This window comes from Phacochoerus africanus, chromosome X, assembly GCF_016906955.1.
Source record: "Phacochoerus africanus isolate WHEZ1 chromosome X, ROS_Pafr_v1, whole genome shotgun sequence".
NCBI lineage: Eukaryota > Metazoa > Chordata > Mammalia > Artiodactyla > Suidae > Phacochoerus > Phacochoerus africanus.
The window spans coordinates 39,777,032-39,789,074 of record NC_062560.1 but is presented as its reverse complement, the minus strand read 5'-3'; the positions used below and the strand labels follow the sequence as shown (position 1 = coordinate 39,789,074).

General features: G+C 45.7%; 1 protein-coding gene across 9 annotated transcripts in view; it reads left to right on the top strand.

Moving 5' to 3' along the window:
* The first annotated feature begins 9,276 nt into the window (after window positions 1–9,276).
* Window positions 9,277–12,043, top strand: part of CASK (calcium/calmodulin dependent serine protein kinase) — a 372,729-nt gene continuing 369,962 nt past the window's right edge. For 7 of the 9 annotated variants that reach the window (XM_047765525.1, XM_047765518.1, XM_047765524.1 and 4 more), the window contains exon 1: window positions 9,342–9,547. In XM_047765525.1, the coding sequence (XP_047621481.1) occupies window positions 9,489–9,547 (59 nt within the window). In that variant the 5' untranslated portion in view covers window positions 9,342–9,488. Of the gene's footprint in view, window positions 9,548–12,043 lie in introns of all 9 variants that reach the window. The other 2 variants (XM_047765523.1, XM_047765520.1) reach the window with 2 other exon arrangements.

The window sequence follows — 12,043 nt, the reverse complement described above, 5'->3', positions numbered from 1 at the left end:
GTCATATCCAAAAAATTATTGCCAAATCCAATGTCATAAAGCTTATCCTCTATGTTTTCATTTAAGAGTTTTAAAGTTTTAGGTCTTATACTTAGGTCTTTGATTTTGAGTTAGTTTTTTAATGGCATAAGGTAAGGTTCCAGCTTCATTCTTTCGCATGTGCATATCCAGTTTTCCCAGCACACCATGCTGAAAAAACTGTCCTTTCCCTGTTGAAGAGTCTTGGCACCCTTGTGGAAATAATTATACATTTGTCTTTGTGATTATTTGATTTATGTCTGCCTCCCTCACTAACACATAAGCTCCCAGAGAGTAAGAATCATATTGATTTTGTTCACTATTATACTCTCAGTGCCTAGTATGTAATAAAGCCTCAATAAAGTTGTATTGAATGAGCAAATAAATGTTTAAGAAACACTAAGCACAAGCACGGTGCCTGGCACTAAATAAAATTTCAGTAAGCAGGAACTATTACTATTGTTGCTGTTCTTTATTCAATCCATTATACCCTTTTGCCTGAGGCATATTTTGCTTAATGTTAAAAAAATGAAAATAAAACTCACTGCCTCAGAGAAACACAAGAAAACCAATGTTAGGGTGCACAATGATTCAGGCTTGGGATCTGCCAAACTTGGTTCAAACATTTGTCCTACTCATTCCTTGGCACAATATTTAACCTCTCTCCAAGTCTGTTTCCTCATCTGTAAAATGAGGGCAATGATAATCCACCTCATCAAGTTGTTACGTGTATTGAATGAAATATGTGTAACATCTTTGCATAGTGTCTGGTGTTTATAATAAGCCCTCAAAAAATAGCCCTTCCATTATTTCATTTTTTTTTTTTTTGCTTTTTTTGGGGGTGCTGCACAGGGGCATATGGAAATTCCCAGGCTAGGGGTCGAATTGGAGCTACAGCTGCCGGCCTACACCACAGCCACAGCAACGCAGGATCCTTAACCCACTGAGTGAGGCCAGGGATCGAACCTTCATCCTCGTGGATCCTAGTTGGGTTCGTTAACCGCTGAGCCATGAAGGGAACTCCCCTTCCATGATTTCAATACAGATCATTAGAATCTCTGTCTTTCCCCCTTAGTTTGGGTTTGCTATTGCCTTTTTTTTTTTCTTTTTTAAAAAATTTTTATTGGATATAGTTGCTTTACAATGTTGTGTTAGTTTCAGGTGTACTGCCAAGTGATTTAGTTATTCACACACATGTATTCGTTCTTTTCAGATTCTTTTCCCATATAGGTTACTACAGAATATTCAGTAGAGTTTGTTAGTCTTTTTATGCTATTGCCTTTTAAAAGATGACTTTCTTAGCTATTTTCTCCACTTAAAAGACATTTTAAAATAGATAACATGAGGATATAAGCTTGAATGAGAAACATTTAATTAAGAATACTTAAGCAAAATATCATTGAAGAATTCTTATCAGATCTGGAATTTACCCCAAACAGCCTGTAGAAAATCCAGTAATTTTTTTCTCTTGGCCAAAATGGAAAACATCTAATTAGTGCAGATCCTGACATTATAGGTTATCTCTACTAGAAATAAAATTTTTCAGGAAAAGGGTCTCCATTTTTAAAAGTATCATTTATGAGAAGGTATGGTAAGAAGGAAATACCTCCTTGAGAATTTTGCAGACTCATACAACCAGAAAAGACCCCCAGAGAGGATCTGCTCCACCTGTGCCCAAGGAGGGTAAATGATTAAACCTACCAGTGTTGATAGGCTTGTATTTCATATTGGTGACTTATTAGTCACTTGACCTTTTCCACAGTGCACTTAACATAGTAAATTATACTCCTTTCTATTGAGGCTTCGTGACTTACATGACTCTGTGCAACTTAGCCAGGGCTGGACTCAACATAAGTCACCCATTGGACACACTGCAGCTGAGTGTGCATTTTTACCTTGTAGAGTGACGGTTTAGTGGCAGCCTGGAAAGAAAGTACCAGGAAATACAGAAATGAAAATTAAGGAAGAGATACCCATTTCATTTCCCACCTTACTACTGAAATCTCTCATAGCTAAGACAGAAGGAAAAATTCCAAATGCTGTCTGGGATTTTCATTTTTCTCCACAAAGGATAGATAGTGGAAGTTTCAATTAGTAGAAGTAAATCCAATGTCCTTTTCTCTGTCCCTGCTCTCTTTGCTACTGTTGACTCTCCCCTCCTCTATGCAAATCATGTTTCTTCTGTTATGCATTTTCTCCCCAAGAATCCAACCACTTTGTTTCTGTTGGCTCCTCAATCTCTTCCTAATTACAAGTGATTCTCTAACCCAATTCAAGAAATAAACAGTCGTTTGTTTAATAAACATATGTGGAGGACTTACTATGCTCCAGTTACTTTCTAGGTTCAAGGGTTGAAAGAGAAAGGCTATAAACAAAACAAATAAAAGAGAATTCCAGGAAGCGACAAGGGCTAGGAAGCCATCCATCCATTCATTCATTCATCATTCAACAGATACCTCTGGAATGCCTACTACGCCTGCAGGTACTGTTCTAGATGCTGAGACTTCTCCTTCATGGACCTGAATTGGGCCTCCCTGTGGTGAGCAGGATGGGACAAGTAGTTGGAGTCAGGAGCCCCCAAGTGAAGCAACATGCAAGTATGGGTTGATGAGGGAATGGATTGCAGTGAAGACTAAAGAAATGGAAAAGAAAAGGAGAATCTAAAAGAAATTTTGAAAGAAAAATCGACCGGGTCTGGTGACTAGCTGAACATGGAGAAAGTAGAATGTTAATACAAAGCCACCCGCCAGTGTTTGGGCAGCTAGGAGAAGAGGGAGCCTGTCCCCATTCATTTTGCTCTTCTCTCAAAAGTGTCCTGATTTTCCCTTGGGACCTTTTCCTCTTCTTCCACTTTCAGCCAGGAGATTGATTCCCATACCCAGCTCAAATGGTTCAGGGGTGGTCATAGGACTTGTACCAGGCCAATGAGAGAGTGAATCCTAGAATGGGACAGGACCTGCTGAATAGAGCTCCTCTTCTCTGGTCCTGGGTGCTGATATATAAGGAGGTAAAGTCTGCAACAGTGGCAACAGCAGTAGCCTGGAGCTCTGCAGGCCGGGCCACCTTGTGGACCCTAAGGATGAAGCCAGTCCCGTAGAATGCCCCATGATGTGACCGGAAGAAAGTGGATCTTCAGTGGTATCACCTGAGTCCTGAATCAAGGCTCACGGAGGAGGCAGCGAGTACTTGTGCTCTCAAATGGCTTGATGAAGGGATATCTTTTGGTTAACTTTTTTTTTTTTGTCTTTTTAGGACCACACCCCTGGGATATGGAGGTTCCCAGGCTAGGGGTCTAATCAGAGCTGAAGCCAACAGCCTACACCACAGCTCACGGCAATGCCGGATCCTTAATGCGTTGAGCAAGGCCAGGGATCGAACCTGTGTCTTCATGGATACCAGTCAGATTTGTTCTCTGCTGAGCCACAGCGCAACCCCCAATCTTTTGGTTAACTTTTGAGTTACAACACGTTCAGTGTACAACAACACTGTGCTGTGTCCCAAGCAATCTTGTTTCCACTGAAAAAACAAATGGTTCCAGTGACTTACTTGTTCACTGATAATTAAAGGAAGAAGAGTAAAATGAATCTTTACACGGTGGTTTCTTTTGGGAAGGAAACACGTTTGTATTCAGATCTTTTTCTACTCTCTGAAGTGTTCTTTTGCATTTCTTATGGTTTCTCCACCCTAGTAATGAAGTCAGACCCAGGTCCTCCCCTCCTCCCCCAGCGACCAGCATGAGGGCAACGGTTCTTAATTTTTAGATGCTCAAGACTCACCTGGGGAGCTTATAAAAACACAGATCTCTGTGACAAGTTCCAGGAGATTCAGATCCAGGAGGTCTTGGGGAGGGCCCAGGAATCAACATTTTTAACATTTTTCATAAGCTCCCAGATGATCCAGGCAGCTGTCACTGGGAGAAATGCTTTGTCTTGGGTTGGGTTTTCCCCAAAGCAGATTCCAATAAGGGGATTCATGAGCAATTGATTAAGGAAGGACTCGCAGGAGAAACCTGTTAGGGAATGAGTAGAAAAGGGAAAAGGAGGGAACCAGACAAAGTCTCCCAGAGGGTAGCTCCCAAGGGGGTGGGGGAGGCGCTCAGGCTGTAAGCAACCCCTCAGAGTTGTTCCCACCCCCCTGCCCCGCCCTATGAAGGTAGCTGCTGGGCTTTCACATTCCTGCACTAATAGCCAGATGCGGGAGACCTAAACTCCCCAGCACATTTCCATCCCGGCAAAGTGATTCCAGTAGCTTGTGGAAAGTCTGCCGAAGTCACAGGTGTGGGCTCTGGAAGCCAAAACATGCTGCTAGTTGGGGAGGGGCGCACGGGGCTGGTTAAAGGGATCAGTGGGAATTTGCATGGAGCGCTCGGCTCCAACAATTTAAGGGATCTTTATATTTACTACCGGAGCATCTCCATTTTAAAAGTAACTAAGCAAGAGGCCAGTGTGCAACAAGTGGGAAAGGAAGTTCCTTAAAAGTAGCACAGTATTCTGTTCACCCCTGGGGCATTGGGCATCTCAGTTTATTTGTAAGACTCTAGTGCCAATGAAATCTGCTGTCTTTTATTGGGTGACTTTTGGGGGGGCGGTCTTTTTTTTTTTCTTCTTCTAGGGCCGCACCCGCGGCTTATGGAGGTTCCCAGGCTAGGGGTGGAATGTGGAGCTGTAGCCACTGGCCTACGCCAGAGCCACAGCAATGCCAGATCCAAGCCATGTCTGTGACCTACACCACAGCTCACGGCAATGCCAGATCCTTAACCCACTGAGTAAGGCCAGGGATCAAACCTGCGTCCTCGTGGATACCAGTCAGATTCATTTCCACTGAGCCACGATGGGAACTCCTGGGTGAACTCTTTAAATTGGTATTTGATGTCTTCTGCTTCCTGCTATTGAGCCCCCTGCTTATTTCTCTAACCACCCCCCACCTCTTTCTTGCAATACTCTATGATCCAGCCACAACCTACTTCTCCAAAAGAGTCTGTTCTTCCATAAAGAGCATATTCTTGCTTATCCCCAGGACTTTACAAACATTGTCCTCTCTGCCTAGAATCAACTGGCACCCACTCCTTTTATCTGGTTAATTTCTATTTTTTCTTCAGTCTTAGTTTAAACATTTCTTCAGTTGGACCTTCACGGACCCATAGGTGCCCTCGTTATTTGCTCCCTGTACTTCCCAAACCATAATAACCATCAGTCCTCATTGTAATTACTTGCCTGTTACCTGTTTTCTTCTAGAACAAAACTTGGAGAGAGCAGAGACTGTGTCTATTTCATTTGTACCTGTAGCCCCAGTGGTTACCACATACATTGAATGAATATAAGATAATGATTTGCCACATGATATCAGTATAAGTTTAGTATGTGCAGCTTTTTCCTGGAGAGACTGATGGTGTCTTTCATTTGAGTTTAGAGTGTCCTGCTTATACCACCAGGAAATAACCTTATTCCAATTTAAGATAATGTCATTCTTAATTTTATTCATTAATTCAGTAATAATTTATATGCTTAAAGTCATAGTTACAGAATGACACAGAACCCTGAATAGCCTAAATTAACCCCGTGCCATGCCAACCTCTGTTATACTAATATTTCTGTAGAGTGTCTTCCCCTTTTCTATGTTGAAATTGTGAGAGCCCAACAAACTGAAAATGTCTAAACAGCTCTGAAGTGCCATATACCCCAAGGTCATTGAAGATTTTCACTGACATCTGAGCATCAAATTTGTTTAACCCCAATGCCATCCTTGTGGGTTTTTAATGTTTCTGAATTTTTAAAAAGGCTTCTCAGTTATATATGCAAAGTATATATACATTGTGATGAAGAAACAGAATTATTTCAGTGATAATTTTCATAGTATTGGAAATACTGTTGATTGGCTGCCAGAGCCCATTGGTCATCTGCTTCTCCCTTGTCCACCTTCAAAGAAGAGGCAGGCAAAGTCAGATACCCACATCCCCAGCTTCTCTTGCAGGTAAGAGGTTCCCTGTGATGGTTCTGGCCAGGGAGATGGGGAGAGGATATGTTCTTTCCCTAATAAGAGATGGGGGAGGGAGCAAAATGGTCTGCCTACCCTTGCTGCCTTCCTGATCCCTGCCTTTGAATGCAGTTTGATATTGGAAACTGTGGCAGTCATCTTGTGATGATGAAGCAATCAGCCTGAGAATGAGCGGCTAACATGTCAAGGATGGCAGAGTGGAAAAAACCTAGGTCACTGATGACACTTGTTGAGTAGCTGATCCAATGGTAGTGACCACCTACTTCCAGGCTCTTTGCTATATGAGACAATTCCCCCATCTGCTTAAGCCGCTGTTATTGAGTACTCAGTTATTAGCACCTGAACACAATCTGACTGATGCACCTAGTTACCTTAACATTTTCTTCATGGAAACTTAAATGGAGCTAAATTACAGCACCTGATCATTTATACGTGCGCTTACTTGTTTGAAGAAATCCAGAGAAGACATAACTTCATTTAAAAGGCTTGGTCATTTTAATTGTAGAAAGCAGGGAGGGGCTACCTCTGGCCACAATGCATGGTACAAGTTATGAGGGATGCATTTTGCAGAGATCTTCTGTGTCACTAAATACCCCACTAGGAGCTGGGAGATCTAGGTTCAGATAAGATGCTCAGCTAAATATGGGACCATGGACATATATTTGTCTCTGAACTTGTTTTCTCAGATGATGTACCATTTGTAGGATGCTTTCTTTGAAAGTAACAGAAAATCTAACTCAAAATGGCTTAAACAGTAAGGAAATTATTCCAGTGATATGATCGGAATGTAGCGAGTTGGAGAAACAAATGGTTGATAATGTCATTTGAGGTCACAGGTGTGGGCTCTGGCAGCATCTCCACCCTGCTGCCCCTCAGTTCTACCTTCATCTTGGGTCTGACTACCCTCATAGATACAAGATGACTGCTGGAAGCAATTGAGGATGCGTATTTCTTTGTTCAAGGCCAGTGTGATGGCTGGGACAGGGTGGGGAGAAACAGGGTGTTTCACATCCATAACTGGGGGCAGGGGGAAAGCCCTGAGCTTTGTGCTGACTCGAAGACCTTGAACCACTCAAGGCCAGTGACCAGGTCATGCCAAGAGCTGATTAAGTTAAACAAGTCATGATGGCATTCTTCCCATTTGTAAAGGACAGAGTGGGACTGGCCAACCTCTTAACTTTCCAAATCTAAACCTGCTGTGATTTGAGCAGAGTGCAAACCCATCTCTGTAGTAGTCTTTACCATTCAACTCCACTTTTATCATTGTCCTTTTCTACTTCTGAGCATAGGTCTCTGTGGAAGATAAAACTCCAAAATGAAGTTGTAAGCCTTGGCATAGCTCAGGCTTGGACTGGGGAAGGGAAGTGAAGCTAACCAGGTGAGGGTCGCTGTGTACTTCAGGGCAGAATGGAGCGACACCTTATGCATTAGGATGCACATGCCAACTTGGAGTGAGTGACTTGGAACTGGGGGACCCTCACAGGAGGCAACATTGCCCAGACTCTAAAGCTCCTTTCTGTAGAGAATGCGCACACTCTTTGGAAAGGGAGGAAAAACATCTTCTCTCCGATTCCCTTTAAAAAAGGGGGGGGAGGGGTCTAGTACTCAAATCCTTAACACTGGCGAGTCTCTCTGCCTGTTAAGGGAGCGGTGAAGGGTTTGCAGAAAACGTTTCTGAAGAGAAAATAGGATTTGGGTCTCCACCCCTTTACACACTTTGATAAATACTATCTTTCTTTTTTCTTTCTCTCTCTTTAAAAATTATCGCACTGAGAATTTTACCAGATGATTTCGAGAAGCTGACTTATGAACTAATTGGGCACTTCTGCTATGCAGAGGAACAAAGAGTTTTTTATTGGTCCTCAACTGAGGCATATACCTGTCTGATGGCGTTGGCTCATTCCGCACATGCTCAGTTGAACAGAAATCTTCATATTGAATACAACCTAGCACAGCGGCAACACCCATAACCTCACTCCCTGGCTGACCCTGTACATCCACTCCCTCTAGTTGCGTTTTTATCCTGACATGCATAACATTTATAGGGAGTAAAAGGTGCGGAGTAGGTACTGGGACTTAGGAGGGGGCGATATACAAAGGAATTTAGCGTCTCTGTATGCTCCTGCCTTCCTGACCTCTCTCTAGGCTGTTTCTAGTAGGCAGGCTCTGGATAGATATTTTGAGTTTGGGGCAGAATTCAGGAGAAGCTGTCTCTATAATTTGCCATTTGTTGTTGCACACCTTCCTGGACAATTTTTGTTTGGTCCTTGTCTTGTAGGTGGACGACCCTTCTTCCCCAGCCCTCGTTTTCACTGAGGAGTGACAGAGTGGCACGAAAAGCATCCGCCGCCTAGCACGATCTGGAGTGACAACCTCGCCACCTCTGTTCTTGCTTTCCCATTCATTAGGACTCTTTCCCAGCAAAAACCGGGAAAGGCTTCGCGTGATTACAAAAGAAGGAGGGAGCGGCCGGGCTTCTGAGCCCCTAGCCTCACCGAGCCAAGAACGTGCGTTCGGTCGCGGACCTTTTGTCCTCGACCCCTCCCGCGGCTTGGTCGCGAGGGTGACGACCCTGACCCACCCCCGCCGAAGCAGCTGCAGCCCGCGCGCCCCAACCCCCCTCCCCTTCTAGATTCCCGGCGCCCGCCGGTTCACCGTGACGTGACCCGCGGCGCACGCATGCGCCGCTCAGCCCCGCTCCCTTTCCCTCGGCTACCGCCTCCCGACGGGCTGGAGTGGGCGGGGCCTGCGGTTCTGGAAGCCGCGCGGTCGGAGGGGGAGAGGGCGTGTCTGCGCGAGGCGGGTGCGCGGGGCTTGCGAGCTGGTCGGCGGCCGAGGCGGAGGAGGAGCTGAAGGCGGCGGCCGCGGCTCCCGCCCGCGCGGAGAGCCAGTCCCGCGAAGCCCCCTCCCACTCCCAGGCGGGCGGGCGGCGGCGGCGGCGGGAGGAGGAGAAGGAGGAGGGAGCGTCTCTGCCGCCGCCTCCTGGTCCCCAGCGCCGATCTGCCGCCGCCACCTCCCTCCGCGGTGATCCTCCCTCCATGGTCCTGCCGCGGCCCCCCCAGTAGCCCGAGCTGCCCCGCGCCGCGCCGGAGCCAGCCTCAACAGAGGGAGCGGTCGCGGCCTCGCGGCTCGCGCGGGCTGACAAGAGGAGAGCGAGGCGCCGCGCGGTCCCCGAGGATCCGCACGCCGGGCAGCGCGGCCCGAGCAGCGCGAGGAGCAGCGGGCGGGCGGGCGGCGCCGGGCCCGGGCCGCCCTCGCTCCAGCGCCCCGGCCCCGCCGCCCGCGCCGGGGCGGTCGCCCGCAGAGGAAGGCGCCGCAGTCTCCGGGCCTCGCAACCCCGCTCGAGTGTCCTCAGCACCGAGGGCTCGCGGGTCCTGAGGGGAGGAGGCGAGTCAGGGGCCGGGCACTGAGCTCTTTGGCGCCCCCACCCCCGTTTTCGGAGCCCTCCACGCTGCGGCCACTGTCCCCTCCAGACCATGGCCGACGACGACGTGCTATTCGAGGATGTGTACGAGCTGTGCGAGGTGATCGGCAAGTGAGTTTCCACTCGAGGGAGCGGGAGTGTGGGAAAATGCATTTCAGTGATGCCCCGGTCTTCCCGCTCCCGCACCCGCCCCGGGCCTGCCCCCTGCCCTCCCTCCCGCCTCCCTAGTCCTCCTCGCCTGCGAGTATTTATAGACGTGTACCTGGACCTCCTGCGGGGCGGGGGTCTGGGGGCTTCTCGGCGATCTTTGGAGGCCGACGAGCCGAGGTCGGCCACCCCTTGAGGCGTGGGGCCGGCTGAAATCTGCTGTCTGCATTTTATCTGACGGTTGCACAGGGACGTGGCAGAACCGATTTTATAGTTGCTTCCTGGGAACAGTTGGGCTTATTGTTACCTTGCGTGTACCACAGACCTTTAACGAAAAGAGCAGCTTGCATTTCCTTTGCTTCCGTGGAGAGACAGAGAAAGAACGTCCAGGGTTTTAAATTGTGGGGTGTGTGTCTATTGTGCAGGGTATTAGATAGATGCCTTTGTGTTCACCCCATGCCTGGATTGGAGTGGGTCATCTAAGACGGGGTGCGTTCAGTTTCAGCAAATTCTTCACCTAGTGTAGACCAACATGGAAAGAGTTGGGGGGTTCCGAATTTTTAATGCCTCGTTATGCAATGACTGTTAAATCAGCGTTCGAGGCTTCCCTCGACTGTTGTTGGGATGGTGGTTAGCGTGGTAGAGCCGTCTGCTTTGAGTCACCGGGCTGGTCTGGAATATAGAACTGACAGTCCAAATGCTCATCCTTTCATCTGTGTTGTATAATTACACTAGGGAAAAGCAGGGAATCAGATTAATCACAGTGCTGATTGAGAATTAAATCTGCAGTTCCTCATCTAATTGTCCATTCCTTAAATCTGTTTTGAATAGTTTCCTTTTCATTCTTGTCAAACAGTATTCCAAGTGCACAATCCTGCTAATTTGCTTGTGAGGGAAATGCTGGCGATCTGAAGTTGATTTCCTAGTTCAGCGTGTGTTCTGTGGCTTTAGAAGTTGGGGAGATAAGATTTAAGGGCAATTTCTGCTTAGTTATTAAGAATTGCTAGATAGCTACCATTGAAATTTGTTACCTCTTTTTAGAAGCCCTGCTTTATTGTCTATTTTAAGGTCCGCAGTTGGGAAATGAAACCAAGACCTTAGAGCAATTGGCTTTATCTCTTTTAAGTTGTCTGCAGTACTGGATTTCAATTTGTTTAAGTGCTGATAACTCATTATTTTTCCCTCCATGTTGAGGTATTACAGTATTGTCTCATATGGTGAAATTGTGGGTAGAGCTTGCTACATACACACTTTCCTCAGACCCAACTGATACAAGGACATGTTACTCCTTGCCCCTATTGTTACATGACCAGCCTGTCTACTAGAAGAACGATACCCAAATGTGCCCTCCTAAAGTGGTTGTGGAAGTGGCTCTAAAGCAGGACTGCAAAAAATATACAAAGCGAACCCCATATGTAATTGTATATATGCAAATTCTACATATGTAAAATTTCTCATAGCCACATTAAAAAGATTAAAAGCAAGTAGGTGCAGTTGATTTTAATAAAATATTTTCTTTTACCCAATATATCCAGATTATTATCACCTCAACCTGTAATCAGTCTAGAAATCTTTAGTGAGCTATTTTATTTAACGTCTTTTCATACTCGGTCTTCAAAATCCAGTGTGTATTTTACACTAAGCACACATTTCTCAATTCTGACACTAAAGCTAAATTTTCATCGGAAATACTTGTTCTGTATTTGGGTTTCATAAAATTTGCATTTGCAAAGGTAGATTCACATAGCCAAGTTGTTCCAAACATACCTAAAAGTTTTTTAATAACTGAATCGAGTGTCTCTTTCTAGATTTAAACTTTAATTAATTAACAATTAAATAAAATTCAAAATTCAGTTTTTCATTTGGCTTAGCCACATTTCAAGTGCTCAGTAGCCATACATGAAGAGCACAGTTCTAGAGAGACAAATATGTCAAAAAAAAAAATCTTGATTTCTTCATTCTTGGCACCCAGTGAGTTTTCCTAAAGCCCCCCAAATGATTGTGTGTGTGTAGCAGACACAAGCACGCACGCATGCCCAGGGAATGTTTGTTGTGTCTTAGTTGTATTTGATTTAAATGAGCCAGCAAAGTCATAATCGGAAAATTATGAGATTAAAATGTTAATTCTATTGTGATGACAGGATATAGCTATCACTGAATCGGTATTGGTAACTAGTTCTGATTCCTTGAGGTCTGAAAGAGTGATGATGTGATCTCTGGATATGGAAAAGAAATGGTCAGCATCACAACACAGTCAGTATTCTGCTGACTTATAATTGATAGAATATTTTCAGGAAACGCCTCTGGTAGAACTAGATTCTTCTGTTGCTTCAGAGCTGCATAAGGAGGGGAGGGAGCAAGCTCATTCTGAGGTGATAGGTCCTCTCTGGCTACCTTAACTACTGTGCATGTGAAATCTCACTCGTATCCTGCAAAATCTGACTTGGTCAGTGCCGTTTA